The sequence below is a fragment of the Tympanuchus pallidicinctus genome, unplaced genomic scaffold (assembly GCF_026119805.1).
Source record: "Tympanuchus pallidicinctus isolate F22 unplaced genomic scaffold, pur_lepc_1.0 scaffold2, whole genome shotgun sequence".
Lineage (NCBI taxonomy): Eukaryota > Metazoa > Chordata > Aves > Galliformes > Phasianidae > Tympanuchus > Tympanuchus pallidicinctus.
In genome coordinates, this window is record NW_026294721.1 from 15,522,202 (window position 1) to 15,547,143 (window position 24,942).

General features: G+C 33.2%; 1 protein-coding gene across 6 annotated transcripts in view; it reads left to right on the forward strand.

Moving 5' to 3' along the window:
- SLIT2 (slit guidance ligand 2) overlaps positions 1-24,942 on the forward strand; it is a 245,856-nt gene that overhangs the window by 199,003 nt on the left and 21,911 nt on the right. For 5 of the 6 annotated variants that reach the window (XM_052682812.1, XM_052682814.1, XM_052682810.1 and 2 more), the window contains 8 exons: positions 727-795; positions 3,617-3,688; positions 3,908-3,979; positions 5,285-5,356; positions 7,767-7,930; positions 13,000-13,124; positions 13,256-13,353; positions 14,630-14,769. In XM_052682812.1, coding sequence (XP_052538772.1) covers positions 727-795; positions 3,617-3,688; positions 3,908-3,979; positions 5,285-5,356; positions 7,767-7,930; positions 13,000-13,124; positions 13,256-13,353; positions 14,630-14,769 — 812 coding nt within the window. The remainder of the gene's footprint in view (positions 1-726; positions 796-3,616; positions 3,689-3,907; positions 3,980-5,284; positions 5,357-7,766; positions 7,931-12,999; positions 13,125-13,255; positions 13,354-14,629; positions 14,770-24,942) is intronic. The other variant, XM_052682816.1, reaches the window with a different exon arrangement.

Sequence of the window (24,942 nt, forward strand, 5' to 3'; positions counted from 1 at the left end):
GAGACACAGGAAGAAACTAGAAAAGATGATCCTAATTACAGTCATGACAAATGAATTTGCTCATATTCAGAACCAATATCAGTCCTTGCTATTTCTACATTAAAGCACTACCTCTGAAATGTCAGGTCTTGTTTAGTCTTTACTGTGAGAGTGGGGAGACACTGGAACAGGTTGCCCAGTGAGGTTGTGGATGCCCCCTCCCTGGAAGTGTACAAGGCCAAGCAGGATGATGCTTTGAGTAACCTGGTCTAGAGGGAGGTGTTCCTGCCTATAGCAGGGAGTTTGGAACTAGATGAGGGTCATTTAAGGGTCACTTGAGGGTCATTTCCAACCCAAACCATTCCATGATTCTGTCATTCTTTTTTGTGATAGTTCAAGTCCACACTTAACATCACTTGCATAAGTCGTACTTAGTTTTCACCAGTAGGTGTATGTGAAATGGAGATGATAATGTAAACATCTTAAGAAGGCATTTAAGAATTAAAAAAAGAATGCTGTGTTAACTACTTTTACTTCATAATCTTCATAGTATCTGATACAATAGTGTTTGCATCTTAAGCTCCAGTTGCCCTAAAAAACAGTATTTGTACACAAGGCTTCTTATAAAATGAGAACATTATGTATTCATTCAAAACTTTCTTTGCTGTTGGATTCTAAGATTAGTAAATGAAGATGCTATCATTTTAATGAAAAAAAAAAGCTGTTTATTTTATTTTTCTATTTTAGATATTTGGATGGAAACCAGTTTACTCTTGTTCCTAAAGAGCTCTCCAACTACAAGCATTTAACACTTATGTAAGTAGCTTTAAAACAACTTGCTCTACTCACATGAAAACAAAATCAAAAAATCTCCTTCTTTGTTATACTTGGTTTTATTTTTAGAATAGAAAAAGAAAGAAAGGAAAGTATCTTTTAGTAAACATAACACTCAAATACATTTTGTAATGGAGGATTTTTTATTGCATTGATTATGTCCAACATATGATATACTCCGTTGCATTTTATAAACTGAGATGTTTATTCCAGTAATTACATCACAAAGTAAATAAAGTATTAAACTAGGAAAAGTTATAAGATTTTTAAAAATATGTTAAGGTATTACAATATTTTGTGACATAGCTCCATAAAGGCATTATAAAGAAAGATTCCATAGTATGCTTTATATAGGAATAGCAGGAGTAGCACATGCTACAGTTGTAATACTTGAATGTAACTGCTCTGAAACTTATTACTTCTACTTCATGAAAGATTTGAATACGATTTCCGGACTTTGGAAGAGTAAAATGAGAGAAACAGGAAGGCTGTCAATGTAAATGGCTGTAATTCTATTGTCTTTGTTAGCACTATAAAAATTTGTGCCAGCTGACTTTGAGCTGCATAACATTCTGAAAGTACTTTGCGGTTTCAGTGTAATCGGGGAAAGAAGTAACAAAAGCAGGGAGAAACAAAATCCTTTAAATTTCTTCTTGACTGATTTTAGAGCACTGCTGCTAAAATTGAAAATAGTTTGGCATTCAAAACCAAGAACTTTATTTCCTTTACTTATCTAATGCTAGCTAAAAGTGGCTGCGTTCACAAATTTAGAAAAGAGATATTTTCAAACCTTTTTATATTTTACAAACAACATCAGAAAAAAAATCCTGCAGTATTCTCAAATGTATGTAGGTCACTCTGAAAGTAATACCTCCTGTTTATTTCCATGGAAGCTGAAAAAATACAAAGAGCTCGATAACATTAACTGATAGAACAAATTCTCCACTACAAAAAATGGTTTTTTAACAATGTCACCAACATTAACTGCATTTTTGCTAATGTTGAACAAAAGCCTGCATGTTGTGCTCATAAAAATCTGCAGCAGTGGAGGTGACCCACTGTTGCCACTGCTGAAATGCACCACCACCATGACCTCAATGCACTCACATTCACTGTTTGGTCTCCTTACATGTTCAGCAAGCATCAATGAATATCAGTGCTGTAACATGGAGGAATTCAGAGACAACCTTTGCTTCACCTGCACTTGCATGGCAGGTGTCATTTTGTGAGACAGCTCCTTTGCAACAAAAAGTTGCAAAACAGAGTATTGGTGGGAAGTTTCAACCTCTACTGCCCTACAACCAACATCCACCTCTTACATCATGAGTCAATATGATAAAATATAATTACTTTTGAAGCAGCCCTCACATTCACTGTGGACCTTTTAGGAAGTCTCTATTGAACATATAGGGAAGTTAAGTAAAATCTAACTTGAAGCACACAGAAAATAAATGTTGGAATTTCATGCATAGAAGAAGCCAACATAGATTGAACTGTATGCATTAATGGTGTCACTGGAGAAAGGATGTATGACTGGAAATGAAGTTAATTAGAATAACTATAACAAGGCTTCTATCACAGAGGTTAGGTAGTCCTGGTATATTTTTGACAAACATAGCCAGAAATCATATAACTTTACCTCTTTGTTGAAAATATACATGAACTACTTAGCAGACATCTGTAATACAAGAATTTATAGTTGAATCGTAAATAAAATACAAATGATATTAACAGTTTCCATTTATAAGACTTGTGTATCAGACACTGTTGTTATCTCTTCTGATTGTATCCTCATACAGCTGTTCTGAATTTGAGAATGTTCCCCAGCGGGAGGAACATTTCTTCTGTTTGGAAGACCAAAATACTATGCATAATTTTCCTGTGGCCAAGCAAGGAATTATGACTCTGTTGAGATCCAGACTTACACAGACAATTGTTCATTTCTAATTTCTTTCTCACTTAAATAGATTGCACTGTCATCCATAGCTAGTATGTTTGCTATTATGAGTCAGTTGTCTTACATGCTTTCATGAAATTTCAAATGGAGAAATATGTGTACTGCATAGCTGCTTAGCAGTCAAAATATCAACATCACCTCAGAAACAAATGCTTAAACAGATTCAGAATTAAATTTCACCACCAAACTTTAGTGGAACTTTAGTGAAATCGCCAACAGAAAATGAAAACCATAGCAAAATATGAGACTCGGGAACAGGCATTATTCAAATTCAATACAGCTTCTTCAAAGCTTCTTTGAAGCTGCCAGTGTACCACTCCAGCTTCTATCATACTTACACTTAAGATTTTATCCATTAGAATATCGAACAACAAGAAAGATGTTAAGACCATAAATCATATATAGTATTCTGTATAATAGTCTGGGCTTTGATGTATTCAGCCTACAGATGTGAAGTAGAATATTATATGATATTTACTCAGGTTTCATTAGGGACATGAAAAAAAATGATTTCAACTTTAAACCATCACTTTTATTTCTATACTTGGGTCCATGTAAGATTGTGTTATTAACTTAGTAGCATGGTGGACATTGCTGTTGTAAAAGAATGCATCACGCTGCTTTTTCATCTGTGTTGAAATGAAAGTGCTTTTCATGATCAAGCTAAATGCTTGCTGGGCTTGTGTATGGCATGTGAAAATAAAAATGTGTGCTGCTTTAAATATTGATACCAACGATGATGCTACTTCTACTAATAAAAGTAATTTGTCTGTCAGTTTAACTTACAGTGTTTCAGGACTCGGGCAGTCATTTTAAGGTCTGAATTTTTGAATTTATTTTTTGTAGAGATTTAAGTAACAACAGAATCAGCACTCTTTCTAATCAGAGCTTCAGCAACATGACTCAGCTGCTCACCTTGTAAGTTTAAACATGTAACATTGACACTAAAAACATTACAGTGTTTTTTGTCTTGAAAGAAAGGGCATTTTGTTGATATTAAAGCTTGCTTGTTGTAGAGGCTGTAAAATAACTTGTTTCCTAACGAGCTTTGTGTGCAAAAGCTGTTTATGGTCATGCTCTGCAGTCTGTTTACTGAATGCTTGATTCACTTGCTGACAGTAATGTGTATGTTTTCAGAATTCTTAGTTACAACCGCCTGAGGTGTATCCCTGCACGGACTTTTGATGGGTTGAAATCACTTAGGTTGTTGTAAGTATTATTTTTAAACTATTATTATTTTCCAAAATTTTTATTTCGACAAAGCAGACACCGGATTTTAAAATCTATCAATTATTTGAGAAGTGATAATTATGTACTCACAGAACTCTAAATTTGTTCTAGGAGAGCATACTGTCAAAATGCTGCACAAGACATTAGATGATCCTGGACAATGTGTATACACTAAAGCATATGCTTATGACTTTTCTGCTTTTTAAATCTTGACTGTACCTCTTCTTGAGTTATGTTCTTGATTGTTATGATAATTAAATTCTAACAAAAAATGTAGTATACATAAATTTCACAGTTATATATGAGGGTTTTTGCAGCTGAATCATGAAGATATTTATTCCAACAATTTCCGTGTTTCTTGCTTCATTTATTTGAGAGTATTTCCAAAACCATTGCATTATGATTAACTATTGAAAGCCAATAAAACAAATTTTTGATTCTAAGAAAGCTTTCACTCTTAATGCTAAGAAAAATGTGGTTGAAAGGACATTAGGAGAAGCAACAAAAAGAGAGAAAGCAGAATAAAAAACAGTCTGTCTGGTTCAGTTTCAGTTTGTTATAAAAAATGATAAATTCTATATCAAAAGATTTCCCAGCTGAAAATGTAATTTTTGTCTCTATTTTTATATTTTGTAACTGTTTTGTAGCTTAAATTAATTAAATGTCTCAAGCATTAATTTTTTTCTGTATCTCATATAACTTCATTTACTTTATATAAATACAAAAAACTTCATCTGTTAACCACAATTCTGTATACATGCAAATAAATGTATTTGTGTAAAAGGAGAGACTTTTATGTAGCAAGACCAGTCCCAGTATAGATGCTTAATAAGGTCTTTAGTATCCAATTAAGAAAACAACCTTAATACTTATTTATATTCATGAACAGTCAGTGCCTGTGTTTCCCGTATAACTGTGAAAGATAAAAAACACATGAATAAAATTAGTGGGAATTTCAGGGAACTGATGAAAAAAGACAGAAACAACGACTCTTCTGACAAGTCTAAATTCAGTAAGCACTTTGCAGAAATACACTTTTGACAGACCTTTGTTCTTTGAATTTTAAAATATTCATATCATTATTAACATTTTTAATTAAAAATATAAGTTGAAAAAAATCAAGTAATAAGTAGGCAGCTGGTTAGAGCTTTAAAAAAAGATTGGAAACACAGAAGTATTGGGAAAAAAAAAAAAAGATTTAAACTGTTTACAAAAGCTGAAACTTTAAAAATGAATCTGCAGAGTTTTACCCATACATCTTATTTTATTTATTTTCTTTCTAAGGTCCTTACATGGCAATGATATTTCTGTGGTTCCTGAAGGAGCTTTTAATGATCTTTCAGCATTATCACACCTGTGAGTATTCAGATGATAATCATGTGTTTTACATTAAGTTTAGCAAATTTTATATAGTTGAACAGTGATAACAGTCTGCTCAGGAACAGCCCCATGCAGAAGCACAGGCTGGGTACTGGCCAGCTTAGCAGAAAAATCCTGGACCTCCTGGTGGGCAGCAAACTGAATGTCAGCTACATGCCCTTATGGCAGTGAAGGCTAAAGATTCTCTGGGTTAAATTAGTAAGTGAGCAGTAAGGTGATTAAGTAGAGTGTTCACTCCCTTCTGTTCAGCCCTTGTAAGGACAGTTCTGGAATACACATTCAGTTTCTCCATTGCAAAGTAGGTGTGTACAAAACAGAGCAAGTCCAAGATAGGAGCAAGCAAGGTGGAGTGGGCAGTGTGAGCTCTGTATTAGCTCTGTGAGCTAATTAAGGAGATAAAAGAGATTTTAAGGATGGACCTAACAGCAGTCTTCAAGCCTCTAGTCTAAGAGAATTACAGCAATGATTGAAACAGATTTTTCTCAGAGGGTGCAAAGTCAAGGATAAAAGTCAACAATCACAATGTGCAATACGAGAAGTTTCATTGAACATAATAAAAAATTCTTCATCATGAGGGGTGGTTCAGCTTTGGAAAAGGTTGTCCAGAGAAATGGAGGAATCACCCCTCTGGGGATAGTCAGAACTCAACAAAGCAACCCTGCTCTGACTTTGAAGTGAGCTGTGCTTTGTGCAAGAGGTACTAATTGACCTCCAAAGAACTCTCCCAACCTAAATTATTCTGTGATTCTCTGTTGATGGTTATTAGGTTGACATTGAATGCATGGCATCTGATTACATGATCTCATCTGTGGCAATACTTCTGTTCTTAGTTTTCAGTGGGAACTCAGGGCAAGTTTCCTACCTATAAACCATAATGTGTTTATGGATAGTTATTAAATCCTTGTTTGCAGTTGAGGAGTAAATTGACTGATGCCTTTAGATGTACTTGTTTTTTATTTTTCTGAGCAGCTGGAGTTTTAAATGATTATCTTCTAGTTCAGTGTTGGACATTTGCATTTAATTTTCTGTTTCTCAGAAATTTGATGAGCCTGATTAAGCTTTAAGTTATTGATAACTCATTCAAAATCTACTATTAAACTAGCTCAACTGTATCAAATATCAGTAAGACTTAAATGGACTTGATTGTCCTTGCTGTTATTTTTTTCTTAATGCTACTAGTTATCCTTTCTAACATTCCTATTTTAGCAGAAAAGCTGCACTACCTCAATTTGGGCTGACAATTACTCTTGCAAATATGACCTGGGCAAATTATAGATATTTCTTTTTACATGGGGAGTTCCCCATGACCCAGCCATATCACCAGGCCTTGTTTTTGTTATTACTCTGAATAAAGCCTGACTGAACATGTATATATGTACTTGTATATGTATATATGCAATTTCTGCTATTCAGCTGGAAGCATACAACTGTAATGAAAAGAATGTCCTTCTCAGTGTGGCAGAAAAGAGTTTCTGCAGTAGTTCCTGCCACCTTTGCATGCCATGGATTTTATTCTGTCTTGAAGATCCACTGATCCAAAGTTACTCAGCAGTCCGAAAAAAATAAGCTTAATGGTTATTGTATTCCTTGAAAGGATTATGGATATACCTTCAGAATAGCACAATGCTTCTACGTCCAAATCTGCATAAGATATAATTGTTCTCAGAGCTTTAAGACTATTTATGATTTCTTGCAGAAAAAAAAGTAGAGACTAAAAAAGCCTTTAGACAAATTAATTCCAAAAAATCTCTAGCTAAATTACTTTTTAATTTAAAAAGAAATCAAGTTTATTTAAAGAAATAAATTTGTTTTTGCAACGGGGGCAATTCTTACATAGCTCCCACTGAGTTAGGATGGTGTAGCTTTATGTACTTATAAAGGAAAGGTCTCTTACAGAAGAGATGTGAGTTCATTGGGAGAGCTCCAAAGAGGAAATAATTAAATCAAATTTGGAAGTTTGGAAACAGATGGTTTGTACGAGCCTGGGAGTCATAAACTGAAAAGGAAAAATATCTGGGTGGAACTCTGTGAGGTTGCTCTGGTTGCTTTGGAAGAAATAGTTCTTTCTTGCTAACCTAATTTCCAAATATCAGTTTCATTCTGATGATGCAGCTAACCTCACTCATTATTGCCAAAGGTAACACAGAACTGGCTTACAGAAGTGTAGCCAAGAATGGCTAGGTTTTTGACCTGGTTTACTGCTGAAACTGTTCATTTGGAGCCTCAGCTCAGACACTTAGTGCACTTAGGGTCAGTTTGGTGGAGGCAGGACTGATTAGTGTTTTTAGGAGTTGTTTTTTTTTTGCCAACCTCAGTCTTCTGGGGTCTGTTTTCATAAGCAAGCATTTTAAACCTTATTCTCTTTTTGCTTGTCTGCTTTCCACAGGGCTATTGGAGCAAATCCTCTTTATTGTGATTGTAACATGCAATGGCTGTCTGACTGGGTAAAATCAGAATACAAAGAACCTGGTATTGCACGATGTGCTGGCCCTGGAGAAATGGCAGATAAACTTCTACTCACAACTCCATCTAAAAAATTTACTTGCCAAGGTACTCTTATTTATGTGGGGTTTTTTTCACATCCATTTACAGTTGAGCGTTTGTTATAGAGTCTTCACTCTCCCTTGTCATCATTTCTCCTTGTGCTTAGGAATGTAGCCATTGCATTCAGGAGTTGAATCTAGTTTAAAGACTTCAGTGACTTTTTTCCAAGCAGAAGGTTGAGAAAGAAAGTCTTCTGATTTTCAGTGTGACAATCCTCAGTATCTGGTTTACATGGGTACCTAGTACTGTCTTTGTCGTGAACTGAAATTTAATTATTTAATCTACACTTCCTTAGCCAAAGAACGTTCTTTACCTTGGAGTTTTACAGTAAATACAGTAAAAAAATTCTATAAATATATTCAAAATCCTTACAGTCTGCATTATGTTAGTGGTATGTAGTTGCATCAGTATGTGAAGAATGCTGTTTTCTTTGATGTTTCAGAAGAAAGCCTAAAAAATGCAGAGTAGATAAAAGATGTGATTTCCTTTATAGAGGAAGCATTCCAGAATGTTACTACGTAAGGAGGTTTCTTTGGGTGTGAACCAAGTTCTTATCTGTTTATCTGTTTTGTTGGCTGTTGGCACCTTTATCGCAGCTTGTATTCTATTTAATTCTCAGGTTCTTTTCCTGAATCTTAGAATCTGTTGCCTTAGAAAAGAGTCCTTTTGATTCATGTGTGAGCATCAACTAGGTTTGTTTTGCTGTTTAATCTTTCTCTATGCTGTCCACTTCTTTGTTTTTAAATATTTTGAAACCACACTGTATCTTCATTTTTCAGACTCAGGCTTATGCTTGTAAGTCATTACTAAGCTTAGAGTTATTTGTGAGGCATCAGATAAATATAGTCTTGTCTTTTGTAGAATTAATCTATTCTCAGAGTCTAGGTAATCTTCAAGATACTTTTTACTCATTCATCTTTTAACACATTAACATGTTAATCCATTGTAAATTCTTTAAAAAAGTGATGGGACTGTGCCAGAGTTAGCTCTCATTCCAAGTTGTTCTTTACTGCATGTTCATCCTATTTAATCTTCTCTCCTTAGACTTTCTGTGAAAAATGTTTTTGGAAACAAAAAACACTAGAAATTCAGCACTTCATTTTTTTATTTTAACACGATGCCAATTGATTGTCTTTCCATCCAAATCCTTCTTGCATTTTATTGGTAGTACTTCTTCAAGGTCATAACCTATGTTATGTGCGTATGATACTAATCTTTTGCAGAGTTCCTTTGTCTGATTTTAAGTAGAAGATCTAGTGGCCAGTCTGATCAATTTCTCTACAGAGTTCCTTTGTCTGATTTTAAGTAGAAGATCTAGTGGCCAGTCTGATCAATTTCTCTACAGGCATCCACTGAACATTGGAGATAGGCTATTACACATTGTTGTAAGGATATAAATGAAAGAATATTTTCAGGAAGATGAAGGACTTGCTAGGTTATTTTTCCATTTTAAAAAACTGAATCACCCCTTCCTACAATCATTGTAATGTTTCCATCAGAATCCAGATAGTATATCTTGCTTCTTGCCCATCAGAAAATATCCTTTATATTATTATGCAGGGTAAGAACTGTATTTGTTTCACTTCCAAGAGTGGAGATCTGGTATTATGGATACCTTTGAGAGAAAATAATTTTCCTGCTACTGTTCTTCTGTGAAGATGCTCATAATTACAGATTGCCACTCAGAAGCTTTTCAATGACATGATGGCTCTGTAAGACCTTATATGTCTCTTACTCAAAGATAAGTAATTTTATCTTTTGCTTAAAAATGATCTTCTGAATAGCAATTAGGAAGATCCTCTATTCCTATTAAGAGGAAAACTCTACGCTTTGAGGGGAGATTTTTGACAGTTATTTATCTGTTCATGTTCTGTTGTTGTGTACAGAAGTGTGTAATTCCCTCTTATCAGTATCTGGATTCATCTGAAAGTGAAATTAGTTCTTGAATCTGAATCACATAAAAAATAGCTTGCTTTGAAAATGAGCATTTAAAAACAAAACCTCAGTTTTAAAATCTCATAAAATCACTGGAAAAATGAACCTTATTCTAACTTATGAATTGCTGTCTTGCAAGGATCATCCCATGGTTTTTTCTTCTTGCAGTTGTTTTTCTGGGTTTGTGTTTTGTTTGTTTTTTTTTTTTTCACATGGCCTCTAACAAGTTCTCAATCTTTTACTCTTTTACCATTCATGCCCTGCTTCTAGAGATTCCAGGGCCTTGTGGTTTTCTGATACCAGGTAAGGTTGCAAGTAAGACCTGGAATGGATGATATGTTTAAGAACAGACCTTCTGACCTTCCTTTTGTGTACCTCAAACAGACTTCTTTCCTACAACATGCATGCTTACTGTTTGTTTTCCCTTTTAGTGAATTTAGAGCTGACTTGTCATGATGTATCATTTAATGTAGATGTATGAAAAACTTCATTATATTTAAAGCCTAAGATCAGGTTCTGAAAGTTACCTGATGGTTGCCACTCCATTGTACTGACATCAGTGATTTCATTAGCAGTTTCACTGTAAAGTGACTCTGTAGATACTGATTTCTGTTTCAAGAGCAAAGAGGATCTCCTAAAAAGTCAGTATTTCTTGCAAAGGCTTCTGAGAAACTGTTTTTGAGAAGGTTGATGTTATGTTTTTCTTCAAAAATATTAGATAAGTAAATGTGTGAGCGTATGTGTACATTTATTGATAATAAAATAATACACAGTCCATTTTTCACTCCTCATGGAAGAAAAGTGCTTTTCTTGCTTTTATTCTAAGATTTTTTTCCAGTTATAGCTTATGCAAAGATATATATATCAACACTGTGAAAAATCAAATAACAGAATATTAAACTTTTTTTTTTTTTTTAAACATACAACAGTCTGCTAGTAAATATAAGCAAAGAAGGGAAGAAGAGAAAATACAGTAAAAATGAGAACAGGGTCTGAAACTTCCTTTTCATCAGAAGTAAAAATATCTGAAGCACTTCAATTTTTTGATCCTGTAGCTGAGGAATTATGAATCAAATTATTCATTTTTCTTGGATACTGTACATATGGAGAAGTTTGAAATTAAAACTTATGACACAAAATCAGACTGGTTTACTTAATAACTTGTTGGAAATGATGTTCCCATTTGGTCATTCTCTTTTAGAGTTGAAATTCACTTTGCTAATTCATACAGGAAAACAATGTCTGTTAATTAATGTTCTTAAATTCATGCCAAATAATAATCATTTTATTGAATGGGAAGTAGAAATGAGGCCATGGTGTTTGGAACAAGAAAGAGCAGACTTACAGTCTTCAATAAGGGCTTCTTACCCCATATGTTTTTCATAGCACATCTTAATACCCTCTAGCAATAATTTGTGATAGTCTAAGGTGTTTTTTCCAACTTGCCTACTTTTGCTGTTTGCTGCTTTAAGAAACTGTAATCATCTATAGATTTTTCTCTCAAAATAAGGTAATGAAAACAAGAATAGTCAGTGATCTACATAGATGGTGACTTTGGCAATTGTCGCAACATATCTTACCACGAATTACTGTGTTCATCTCCCAGCATTTGCTTGCAAACTGCGACACAGATGGTTACTATCAACTACAGATTAAAGGAGAAGTTTGTCAATCTTTCTGTAGCACCCCTACTGTATCCTTATAATCATATGGCTTCCTTCCATGCCAGTTCCTTTACAGTAGCTTATCAGAGCTTGCCAAATAAAAGATAATTTTGAAAGTTTAAATAATAGAAAGCAAAAAAAACTCCACGTCACATCTCATTAAAAATGCACTGTTACTTCAGAAAAAAATTGCAGTCTGGCTTGTTTCATTTAAAATCATAGAGAGCAAGCAGGCAGTTCCACCACTAGGTATGAGGAGTTTGTTTTGCCTAGTCACTGAAGAAATCACAAGTTATCCATTAAAACTTATAAATTACCTATAGATTTTTCCACAAGTCCAAGTATGAAATAAAGCTGGAGTCAGTAATGTCATTAAGCAATAAAGCTGGAGATAGTAGAGAATGTATGTTCATTCTCCTAATAGGCATTTGGTCAAGTCACCCCTGCTTTCTTTTACAGTAATTAATCTTAAAACTTGCACAAATTATTTGAAAATGATGCATTATTGTAAGCAGATGATTTCTAATTTTAAACAAATATCTGGTAATTTATTTGTTTGCTTGACAAAAGATAAAACAAAAACACCAAAACACCAACTGATAGTTTGTAATTTGAAAATTTGACATGAAAAAGCAGCATTAAAATTGTAAGCCAACAGAAAATAAGCAAATATCTAATAAATATTTATATCTTAGGAATAAGATTTAGGTAGGATAAAAAATCAGTCTGGTTTTTAAGACTTTAGATCTTGTCAACATTGCTTTCTAATTTCTATTTTTATAACCATTGTAATAACCATTGTAACAGAAGCAAGACTGAAGGCATTAAAGGCAGCCATCTTTTGTATGTAGATTCATGATACTTTGAGATTCAGCTAATGCAGAAATGAACTGTGGCTGACTCCATAATGAGACAAGGTGCTGTATAGACCTACTTATAGTGAGATAGCTTAGACAGTATATTTTATCACAGATGTTCAACTTATTTTGCTAGGTCATTTTGCCGCAAGTTCTATGTAATCCTGCAAATAAATAAAATTACAGTTCATGGTAACACCACCAATAGAAGGACTGGAACCTGCTGTAGCCTTTCTTTTCTCAGAGACAATTTTTATCTGATAAATTTGAAACTGTATTCTTAATTTTGTTAATAAAAAGGGAAGGCAATTATCATGGATCAGAACTATACAGATTTCAAAGAATGAAGATATCAAAATCACTTGGGGGTCAGCTGCTGCTGCTTCTGCTTTTTTTTTTTTTTTTTTTTTTTTTTTTTAAGAGATTAAAGCGAAAAATTGAGCAGCAAATATATCTGGGCATGTCAAAAGAATTAAGGACAATCAAGTATTCCATTCATGCAGAAATATCACAGTCTTAAAAATAAATACTGTTTTAGAATGTATAGCAGTGTAGCAGATACATCCTGTCAAATATGAATTAGTAGTTTGTTTCTGAATATCACATTTGTATTTTTAAGGGCCCGTGGATGTCAATATTCTTGCTAAGTGTAACCCTTGCTTATCAAATCCATGTAAAAATGATGGAACCTGCAATAATGATCCAGTTGACTTCTATAGATGTACTTGCCCCTATGGTTTCAAGGTAGGTACTGGATGAAGAAGAAAAATTAGTGAAGTATTAGCCGCTCCCTTTTAAACAACAGTTTGTTTTAACTGACTCCCTTCCATTAATATCTGTATTTTCTTCTTAAATTATACCTGTTCCCTGCATAGGGTCAAGACTGTGATATTCCCATTCATGCCTGCATTAGTAACCCTTGCAACCATGGTGGAACTTGTCATTTGAAAGAAGGAGAAAAAGATGGTTTCTGGTATGTTGTTTTTAACTCTAATAACAGAATGAAAAACTGTTGACTTTATATTTATGCAGGTGTTAATCTTTGGGTTCTCTTTGTTGATAATTGCAACTCAAAGGCAGGTTTACATTGCTTCTGAAGTTTTCAGACGTGTCACTATCCATAGAAAGCTTCTAAATCCCCAAAACATTAAAAAACAGCAATAAATGGTTGTGATTAGTAGAGGCTTTTCAGGTCAAGACAACATAATATTGACTCCATTATGCTAATTAATAGCTGGCTTGATCCCTGCTGAAAAAATCTCACCATTCATCTGTTGTCGTGTGTATTAGTTTAACAGACAGCATGTAAATGATAAAATTTAAATCCCAGTGAAAGAGAAAATTAATGATTCATTTGAAACTCACTATGCCAGCAGATAAACATGCTGTGAACATTTTTAATCTTGAGTTATTTAATCACACAGTACAATTACTCCAGATGTACTTCATGAATTATTAAATAAAGTTCTTTAGCATTCTTCTGTGAAATTATTAGTCATTTAATAATCTACACCTCAAGCTAGTTAAAAATGACACTTCAAAAAGAAACAATTCATTATCCTGCACTTCATTAAGATATTATTTTTATTTTTTAATCCATATTCTGCCCAAAGATCAAATACTTTTCTATTTAAAATTAAGTATATAGATCTTACTATTGTGTCTCCAGAATTTAAGGTGACACAGCCCTGTCTCAGGATTCGACCTTTTCCATTTCTTTAAACACTACATATTTTGAAAATCAAAACATTTGTAAAAACAAAACAAAAATCATCCCTTTGAAAAGTTTATGTAGGCTTTGTTTTCAGATATAAATACAGGTACTGTATTGTGGAACTTTAAATACAGATGTATAATGATGTATTTAACTAATAGATCAGTAGGAGTACTACGTACTAATCTCTGATTCTGCAGTTTTCTCCATTCACTTAAATTGTTTTTAAGAACAAGACAAACAACAAAAAAGCAGGATTATTTTCCTTAAGAAATATAATCTCATGTAATAATAGAAAGGTAGCAGTCATTTCAAAACCAGTTATTTCAGAATCGAAAAGGCACAAATTCAGAAACCTTTTTGTCTGTAACTTAAAATGATAAAAATATTTGGAGAATATTTACTACATTTATTTTATATCATCCATATTCTCTTAGAGGTAGTGATTATAATTAGCAACCCTATTAATTACAGAACTTCTCTGATCTTCCCAGCTAAAATATTTGTGTGCTTGGTTTTATTTTCGGTTTTACAGGTGCACTTGTGCAGATGGATTTGAAGGTGAAAATTGTGAAATAAATGTTGATGACTGTGAAGACAATGACTGTGAAAATAATTCTACTTGTGTGGATGGAATTAATAATTATACTTGCCTTTGTCCACCTGAATATACAGGTAGGAATATAAAAGAAAGAGAAATTCCTAATAGGAAAGAGCTCTGTTTTTGTATGCAAGTCAATTTACTTTACAATTGATTTAAGGCCAAGTTTCCCTCAATAATTCTCTTCAGTATGGTTTGTAGTAAAAAGTAGACAATACCTACTCATTAATTTCCCTGTTATTTTTCTATTATAGCATTTGATGTTTCAAAATGTGTTGAAAAATGTGTTGAAAAGATGTTTCCTCACATATGTTTATCTAGCCCAACCAGGCCAATGAAGAATGCCCGTAGATGTAAAAATCCAAAAAAAATATATTACTTTTATCTTCTATTTTCCAAGTTGCTACCAGGGCAGAAAAAAATGTCTATTTGTGCTAACATGGAAATGGATTTGGTGTCCTGAATGTTATCCTGTCCTCCTTTAAAAATATTAATTCAGACTGTGATAAAGAAAATAGCATTACAAGAAAATAGCATCATTAGAGTTGGCAGCCAGGCTCCTCTCTTTGAGACACAGGGTACCTTGCTTGCTCTCATCGTGTGTGTGAGAATGGAGAGTAGTTAGAACAGGAACATGTGAGAAGAAGAAGAAAGATCTGTTGTTTATGTTCATCTGTTTCATAGTTTTTCTAGTTGGACAGATCTGCTTTCTGTCAGCTAGCAGTCCACTAGGAGAACACAGAGCTTAAATGCACAAAACCATTATTTGAAACACATAACAAAGATGCAAGATCCTCTCTAACCTAGGAATTAACTAACTATACCTAGTCAACCTCTTTTCTTAATATAACAATCCTACTGCATCTATTAGTTATGCTTTTCATCATCCTCTGGGAGCACTAAATTTGGGCTCTGGAAAACTGGAAGGAGAGGTTAAGTAATGAAGTAATTTCATTTATTGAAAACACAGCTAACACCTTTTTAATCCAAGGCATTTCCATCATTATTTTTACAACCCATTGGATTGCTGAAATGATTTAGTGTATTCAGATTTGAAGTCAGTATTTAAATCTTGAAAACCTTCAGTAAGAAAAAATGATAGAACAGAGGTATAAGAAATATGTAATCTGTGTTTTCATCCAGTACTTATTCTGGGTAAATGTTTGGAACCAATTTCTCTATGAGGAATGAGCCACAATACCTAAAGAGATATGAGTTAAAAGCATATGTAGCCAGAATAAGGTAAATAAGAATAATGGGGTGGTCCACATCTGCAAGATTAGACTTAACCTACTGCTTAAGAAAACTCTTTTGTCAGCTACTCCTCCCTCACTGTACTGGAAAGCAACTGAAAATTCAAGCCTTAGAAAGAAATAGTAGGTTACAGTGTCAATAAGTAATAGCAGATCTTTTTTATTTCTCCTATATCTAATATTTCAGCTATATCTGAATCAAGCTTCAGATCCCAGTATTAACTGCTATCTCCTTTGAAAATGAACAGATACTCTTTTGCACAGGATGGAAGAAAGCAAACCAGTCAAATCAGTCTAGTTTTCCTATTTAACAACTTCACGTTAAGAGGTTTCTTGTACTTATTAAATAGTGGACAATTCATTTGCACATCCATCCTCCTCGGCAGTTTTTGGCGTGTGTTTCTTATTTCTTCATTTCTGACATTACCCTAGGTGCATTTGGACTGCTAGGGCAAACAGCTTGTTGTATTCATAATAACCCATGGGAAGGACTGTTTTGTATTAAATATCCATGGAGTGGATACAAAGGCTTGTTTATATGTGCTAGCCTAAAATTTTGATTGTGTGCTTGTTGCATTTCTGTTGCATTTTAATTGAAATGTATGTTTTACATTTACAATTAAAACTTCAATTGTAGTATTTATATATATGTGTAGTTAGAGCAAAAAAATGAGAGCATAAACGTGTGCAGCATTTTTAACTTGATGTTTGTAATGTAGTTGAGTTGTTTTTTTTTTTTAAGTTAAAACAGAAGAAAGTGTGTTTTTTACTTGACTCATATCTAAGGAAATGGCAATTACTTTGCTTTGAGGAGCCTGTTGTTGTAGAATGCTGCGCATAATTCTAACAAGAAAATGCTGTGAGTTTCCATGGCAAGTGGTTTTGTTTGCTAGATGGAATTCTTTTAGAAAAGCAAATTTGTTTTCATAGATACAGTTTCTAGTCAAAATTGTTACTGAAATCAGTAGGTCATATAAATAGATTATTTCCAAACCTGATGAAAAAAAAGACACACGTTTTTCCAAACATGCAAGACCAGAGCCTCTGCTCACTTTATAGACGAGGTGGACATAAGTAGTATCAAAATTTCAAGTTTTTCTTTCCACAGGACACAGTACAGAATTCTACTGTACATTATCTGTCTTACAGAGCATCTGAAGTTAGGATACGTTCTGTGAGATCTTAAGCCAGTTTCAATTCAGATAAATTATAAGGAGAAAATATAAAACATCATTTATCTTTTACACTTGACACCACTGTTCTTGCATAGTAAGTATGTTACTTAAGTAACTTTAAGCATTAAGAGTTACTCTGGGTACATTAGGATCTAGAAATAGTAGTGTTCAGAATATAAAATGGTCTTAGAGTTGCCTCAAGTGTGTATGAGATATCAAATTATTTATGGGATTGTTTTTTCCTTTTGCGCATAGCTTGATTTGAAAGCAATAGAACCCATATCCAGTATTAATACAGTGATTTTTCATTAGGAGTTTTGCAGACATTTGGATGTTGGTATCTGTTTTAAAAGGTTAAAATCAGACCTGTATATTACTATTTGCTGGGTTTTTTTTCCTCATGGAAGGCATTTTTCAGTAGATAAACAGCTGTACTAGCTCGGCAAAAGTAGGCTAATCATCAGAAAAACTGGCTATATATTCAGTAGGTAAAAAAATATTTTAAAATATGAAAGTATGTATCTCTAGTTCAGAAAGTCCCTGAACCATAAGTTGCTGGAAGCTGAACAGTATACATACCAGGAAAATGCCACCACAGCCTTGTCGTGTTGTCTTTTAATTTTGCTGACAATGCTTTGTATTGTTTGTGTGCAAGATACCACGGCAAGGATATACTGAATGTGGAAGTGCATCAGCCCAGAATATTTTTTCATTCTTTCATTTGCAAATATGTTTTATGTTTCAGTAGCGCAGTGTAACAAAGAAGTCAGTTGGAACCCATTGGTATGAATTGTAGATCATTCTGCTCTAAAATTTTAATACAATTGACTCTGAAAATACATAAAAAATACAAAAAATATTGTAAAGAACGTTGCAGTGCAAAACTCTGTCACTTTTTGCATTTTTTTTTTTACAATCCCTTGGAAATTTGCACTTCTTAAATAAGTGCTATTGATTAAAAAGAAGAAAAAAAGAAAGAAAGTAAAAAAAAAGGCTGTTAGCTTACAAACCAGGAATCGATTTTCCTCTGCCTCAGTTAAGTTTTGCAATTACCTCCACAAATAAAAGTGGAAAGACAAAGAAAGGTATTTGCACAATACTATGAGCTTTCTTAAGATCACAGACTGTAACTGTGAAATAACAGGAAGCAAATGGAATCATCAGGCATTCAGATTGTCTGATGAAATCTTGAGAAATAAAACATTAAAATGCTTCGCTATGTCCTGCACTCTTTAACTCTGCTATTCTCTTAACATTATCATCTCCTTTATATTAAACTCAGTCTAGTTAACATCAAGTCATTTTGTGTGCATTCTATAGACTACAGATAATCATTTATCTTTCTCATTACCATCAGTCATTAGATCACAAATCTAACAGATCCAGAAGTAAAATCTTTCTTATGCCATCAGTGGCATGTACTTCTTACCTTTTCTGTTTGTTTTGCTCTGCTGTAGGTGAGACTGAAGCTTGCTTCATTTTTGCTATATCAACATCTCTGCTGCTATAGCTGTGCATTAGCTTAATGTGCTATGCTGTTGTATTACAATGTAAAAAGTCTCTTGTCTCTTCTGTCTTTGTCACTGCAAGCTGCTAATCTGAATGAAGTGGAAAAAGGTCAGTTGTCTTTTAAGCCTATTTTCACTTTCCTTTCCTTAAAGGTGCATGGATTTAAGTTCTTACGAATGATCAAATGAATCGTATATAGATATCGTTTAGAAAGCTCATTGCAAATCCTGAAATCAGTCACATGGATATAGCTGTGAATACATGTTGAAAGAATGTCATTGAAGATACAGATCACTGTGCAGGAGTACTATAATATTACTTCTTTTCAGGTGTTTTACAAATTTGTGCACCCATGATAGGACTGACAAAAAGGTTTATGTTGTGATCTTCTGAAATCTTTATTCTCATCTTTAATAAATATCTTGTTTCCATTCTAAAGTATGCTGTGTTTTATAGCACTGTTTTGATGTAATCTCTTTATTAAATGATGGTACTAGAAATTATGCTGGAGTATAGAATGGTAGTCCTTTTGCTTATCATATGTGAGTGACATTTGTGCCATAAGTATCTAAAGAATCTGAAATGATCTCATTAAGCTCAGGCTGTTGTACAGGAAAGGTAATGGTGAAGGTATTTATGACATGAACTTTGGTTGTTTTTATTGTTTTTTTTCTTTAAATTATTACTATTCTCTGTCTGACACCTATCTCTCTAACAGAGATAGTACATCTCCTATATAAGCTGATCTTCCATACAATCCACTATTTACAATCTGAAACTAGCATAATTGGAGACAATGTATTTGTAAATTGCATATTTAGTTCTGAAAAGCAAATAGGTCAAATAAACTTGCAGTGTATTTGCTGTCAAGTAAATTTGATAAATATAATTTGCACTCTGTAAAACAGTGCAGTATTTCACTAATGAAAAATATTTTCATTAACCACTAAATAACATATTTAACAAGGCTGCAATTATACCGTCTATGTTGACATCTGAAGAGTTATTCTTAACAGTTTAAAGTAAGAGCCTGAATTCCCTCTGCAAATGACAGAGAGAAGCAGATACGTCCAGAAAGTGATTCCATCCACAATTTGGATACTTAAATTTGTATACAATTTAGACATGTCCTTCTTCTGCATTTTACAGTTACTTGTTTGAACAAGTAACAATTGGCCTCCTATATTTCTTTCTCCTTGTCACTTCCAAAGTTATTTCTATATTGTTCTCTTGCTGTCCTAGTATGAAACTGGTTGATTTTATAAAAAGAGTCCTTTCACAAGGAGAACTAGAAAAAATGCAAGTTCATTACAGAGAAATATAAAAGGTAAACTTTGTTACCCTTGCTTTTAATAGTAAATAAACAAAGCAGTTATAATAATAACTAGTTCAGTGTTGGTGATTCATTTTGGTTTATCACAAATATCCAGCAATGTGAATTGCAAAATTTAGGGTTTTCTTTTGTGAATTAAAAATAAAACCCCTAAACTTTTCTTCTGTGCCCATGAAAAATAGTTTTTTAAATGGAATTTAAACTGAAGATGCTACTTTGAAGAGGCTCAAGCCTTAATTTCAAGTTGCAGTAGATGTTATCTGTGCATAATTAGGCTTGCGGGTAGTTTGAATGTCTTTTAAATGTGATAAATGGTAGAAAGGCAATGAATTCTGTACAGTCATTGTAAATGTATGACACAAGTATGAACAAGAAAATATTAAAATTACTGATTTTATCAAGAACAAATTCCTCATAAACAAATTATCAAAGACCTGGGGATGTGAACTAAGTTCAGTACAAAAATTAAGCAGATGTGTGTGATACGTGCTTGTATTTGCTTGCACACTGAACATGAAAGTCATTGTCAGTATCTAAGTTGCTTGGAGGATCATGGCAGACAACTTTTGAGCTGGCAATAGAAGGAATGAAGGATAATGACAAGTAATGATTTCAGTTTAGGCAAGCCCTAGACAGATGTAAATTTTGTTTTTATGTTTCAAAACTTAATTACATGGTCTTCTAGCTGCTACAGTTAAGCAGTTGTTTAAATTCACTTGGTGAACAAGTAGTTGCTTAAAATTTAGGCATGCAAGTAATGAAAAACAAATCATACTGTTTATTGTAGATACTGTAATGTGATAGCATGATAAAAAGTATGATTATTTCATTTAATCAGTATCAATCCACAGTCTTGTAAGATTTACATACAAATGCTGTAACTTTTAAGAACAAACCAGTAACTTTGCTACTGTTGCTTTTCATGACTTGTATAATTTTGTTTTGTGAAGATTAATACTCGTGCTAATGTAGTCATTTGAGGTATATTAAAGTAATTTTGCTACATTTTCATGAAGGTGAAGTATACATCCTTGGCAATCTAAACCACTTACTTCTAGTTTGATAGCTGCCTTTAGTGATTCTGTCAATTATCCTTGTTTTGTTTTCCTTAATTGTCTTAAAGGCTATCTGCCTAAAGTTACTGTTTTTTATTGTTGCCAAATAGCATAACTAAGTGACTAGCAATGATAAACTAACTAAGCCTCTTCTTGCAGCTTAGCTGAAGAGAAGTAAGCAATGGTGAGCAAAGTGCAACAATTGATCAAATTTTAAATTCTACTCAAAAATTAAATTCTAACAGAATTTGCAGATTTGTGGTTGTAAATTGTATCTTACTGTGACAGTGAACAAAAAATTAGCATCCTTTGTACAGTAGATGTTTTTATTTTATTTTTTTCCAATAGTACAATCAGTACTTTAAGTATCTTGTTTTTTTCTGCTTGTCAAAGTCAAGACTTAAACTGCAGCACTTTTCTCTATATAGTTTCTTAAGTAGCACTGTTGTTTTCCAACCATTCCTATAAAGCATTCAGTATTTGAGTCAAAAGTAAATGAACAGAGACTTTCAGTCAAAAACTAGATTAAAATACCTAATTGATAAAACAGAAAGTCTGCAGAAATTGACTTGCAATATGTAGCAACCAAGATTGTAAGCTGAAACAAAGATAAATGTACATATGTCCTGCTATTCCAGTAATTATTCTTAAGTCCGCAAAATGTATTTGGTATTTTAGCTTTGGAGCAATTGACAGGTCTTTCCTTTGTATTCTTTATCTAGTTTATATTCTAATATTATACTCAACTTTAGTAGTATGCTAGGATTACTAGTATACTAGACTTTAAGCTTGATTCTTCATTAAGTTTGCCTGTAATTTTCAATGTCCTCTAATATTAATCACCATTTTTATTAGAGCTCTTATATTCATTCAGAAATATTCTGGATCACACGGTATGACTATATATTTTAATTTATTGCCCAATTATTCAAAATAACAATGATGTAAATCATTTTTGCATCATTGCATTGTTCCTCATTATTTGTTGTACTGTCTTTATATGTAGAGAAATCCAAAGTTAAGTTATTCTGTGATTTATAAGCTCATCATGTCATAAGAGCGAAATAACGTATAGAGAGAAAACATAAACTATGAATCTAGGAATTTATAACTTTGGTTAGTTATCCAAGGGTTGCACACAACATGTCACTTGTACTAGCAGTACAGATAATAGAACATAATAGTACTGTCTGACTGTTTAAATCTGCAACACCTTCTACATCTTAGTAGAAATCTCAGTAAATATTCCAATTTTTCCTTGGAGGATTGCCTGCATTCAGATTGTGCCAATAATGAAGAGTTCCACGGGTTTCAGTGCTACTCCATACCAGGAACCAGACTGCATAGATTAATTAAACAGGATGTCTCATGAAAACAGTTACTGCTGATCCTAATTAAATTTTGGAAGTTTTTCATAGAATCTTTGGTTTTTATCCACTAATTATTTAAAAAATAATAATCTGCTGTTTATTCTTCTACATCCAAAAATGTTCCTGTCTTCATCTTCTAAAAGATGATTACTTAGCCATGCTCTTACAGCACCCTCAGTTCTAATGCTGTTAGGTGAATGGAAGAATGTACACACACATTGATATCAAGATTCCTGAAACCCAGACACTCTGTTTTACAATTGTTTTTCCATTGTTATGTGTTATGATCTTAAAAACACTGCTTTTTTTTTTTTTTTTTTTTTTTTTTTTTTCCATCATTCTCTCTTCATTTCAACAAAATGATTTTATTCCCTTTTGTCAATTCATTTCTGAACAATAAATAACAAATTGGTTATTCAGTATGCCAAAAGAGATGTTGCTTTACCAGGAACATATTCTTTGGAAGTCTGGATTCCATCTCACAAATTTTCACGTTCGTTTTCTATCTATCTACTTTTCCTCAAGCAGTGGTGTTTTGGTTTTGAGAAGGCTTCACTCAGAATATAAATCTGTTAACAGTGCAAATTAAGAACTATCATTTAGGTTATTTTGGTTTGTTCTTCTGCTGATTATATTCTCATTGAAAAATTCAGTATCTGATGTAAATGTTTTGGATTCCATCTCAGATTTTTAGTTGTTTTCATTTATCCTGTGTGCAAGTCCATCATGAATTCTACTGACTGTAATGACAGGGTTTGTAGTTCTTTCAAAACTGACTTTTTTTGGTTCAATAGGATTTTGTGCTTTCTCATACGTGATTCCTCACTACATGAACTACCATGTTTATCATACCCTTACCTTGATTCCTATTTTCTCCGTTACTTTGTTCAACTAAAAGCTCCCTCCAATTATATGATTCTGGTTTATTTCACATTATGTACAATCTTCAAATGTAAAGACATACTTTTATTTTCTATCAGAACACGTACGTTCCTGTCTTTTTTAGAAAAGCTTTATTTTTTGGAATCATTGTTTCTGTTTCAGTCTATATGGATTTATTCATATTCAGTCTTTATTCAGTCTTTATACTGTAGAAGGATTCCAAAGAGTACTGAAATAAAAGTCTGTCCATAATTTCAAAAACATTTAATGATGCTTGCAAAGCACTTGACTGTCGTAGGCCGGATAATATGACATTATTGACAAGTATGACATTATGACAAGTATATACAATTTGAATTCGATATTTTTCAAAACTGTAAATATTTTTCCAGTCCCAAATGTCTAGGTTTGATTCCTAGCAAGATATGCGAATTAAGACTTTTCAAGTGTCCCAAAACTTTTCATGAGGTAGTTCAGTTTTTAGTGTAGCTCTGAAGACACGCGCCATCAATTCATGACTACTAAAATGCAATGTACTCTGAAAAATCATGTATTTTAGAAGCACTTGAATGAAAAAAAAAAAAAAAAAAAAGACAAGATTTATACACTACTCAATAATGCTGTTTGCCCCACTTAAAGAAATTTCAAAGGTCTATGCAAACAGTAACCTAAGCGATGGCTCAATTTCTCTCCTGTACCAATGGCAGTTCCATGAATCAGTGGTGAGATTGTTTGCTTCTGTAACACCAGCCCTAATTCTTCTTTTGAGAAGGTATTGTCCGGTTTTCCACTGAACTTTTGTTGTGACTGTAACTACAGAGACTTTCTGTTTGAAAGATAGGCCCAATATGTCATTCTCGTCTGTGGTTTACTCTTGAGACTGAACAACTATATTTTTATCATTTGTAATTGGGTTGTCATTTCCTATGTTTTGAAGTTCTGCATTTAATTGTACATAGATTATACTCCAGAATAAGATATTTTTTTATGAGTATATAAAAGTATCTCTTGTTACACACTGATCTGTATAGAGATAAAAGCATTTCTAACTCATAGGAATGCATATAAGCTAAGTTAAAAATAATAATAATTTTAGGGTTTCTTTGTTCCACTGAGATCCCTGAAAATCTGAATTCTCTATTTAATGTTCAGAGATGTCTCATACTTAAATATTGATGGCCTATAGGTGGCTTTCAGCCATTACAAGTTCTTCAGATTGACTAAATGCTATGTGAAGAATTACTTCCCTTTATAAATGCTTTTGTTCAAACAAAACCTTTTGAAAAGAGAAAGGGATGTGGGTTTTGTTTGATATATTGTGGGATGCTAAGAATCCCTGGTATTTCAGGATTCTTTGTGCACTGACCTAGCCATAACATTTGCACACTTCCAGACTAATAAGTCCATAGAGAGTTTGAAAAGGCTTTGAGGATAGAATTTAAATCCTTTCTATTAGTCATTCTCAGTGGCCTGTATTTGATCTTCATTCAGTTTCCTAAATATATTGACTAAGTCATATTGTTACTGACAGTTTTCCTGAGGTCTTTTAAGTAGGCTGTGCTTGAACACCATTGTCTTGTGTTAACCCAAAGCTTATCTTGTTTTGTATGGAAAATGCTCCACTTGCAAATTGGTAATGTGCTGTCATTAAAAATATATGTATATCTTTA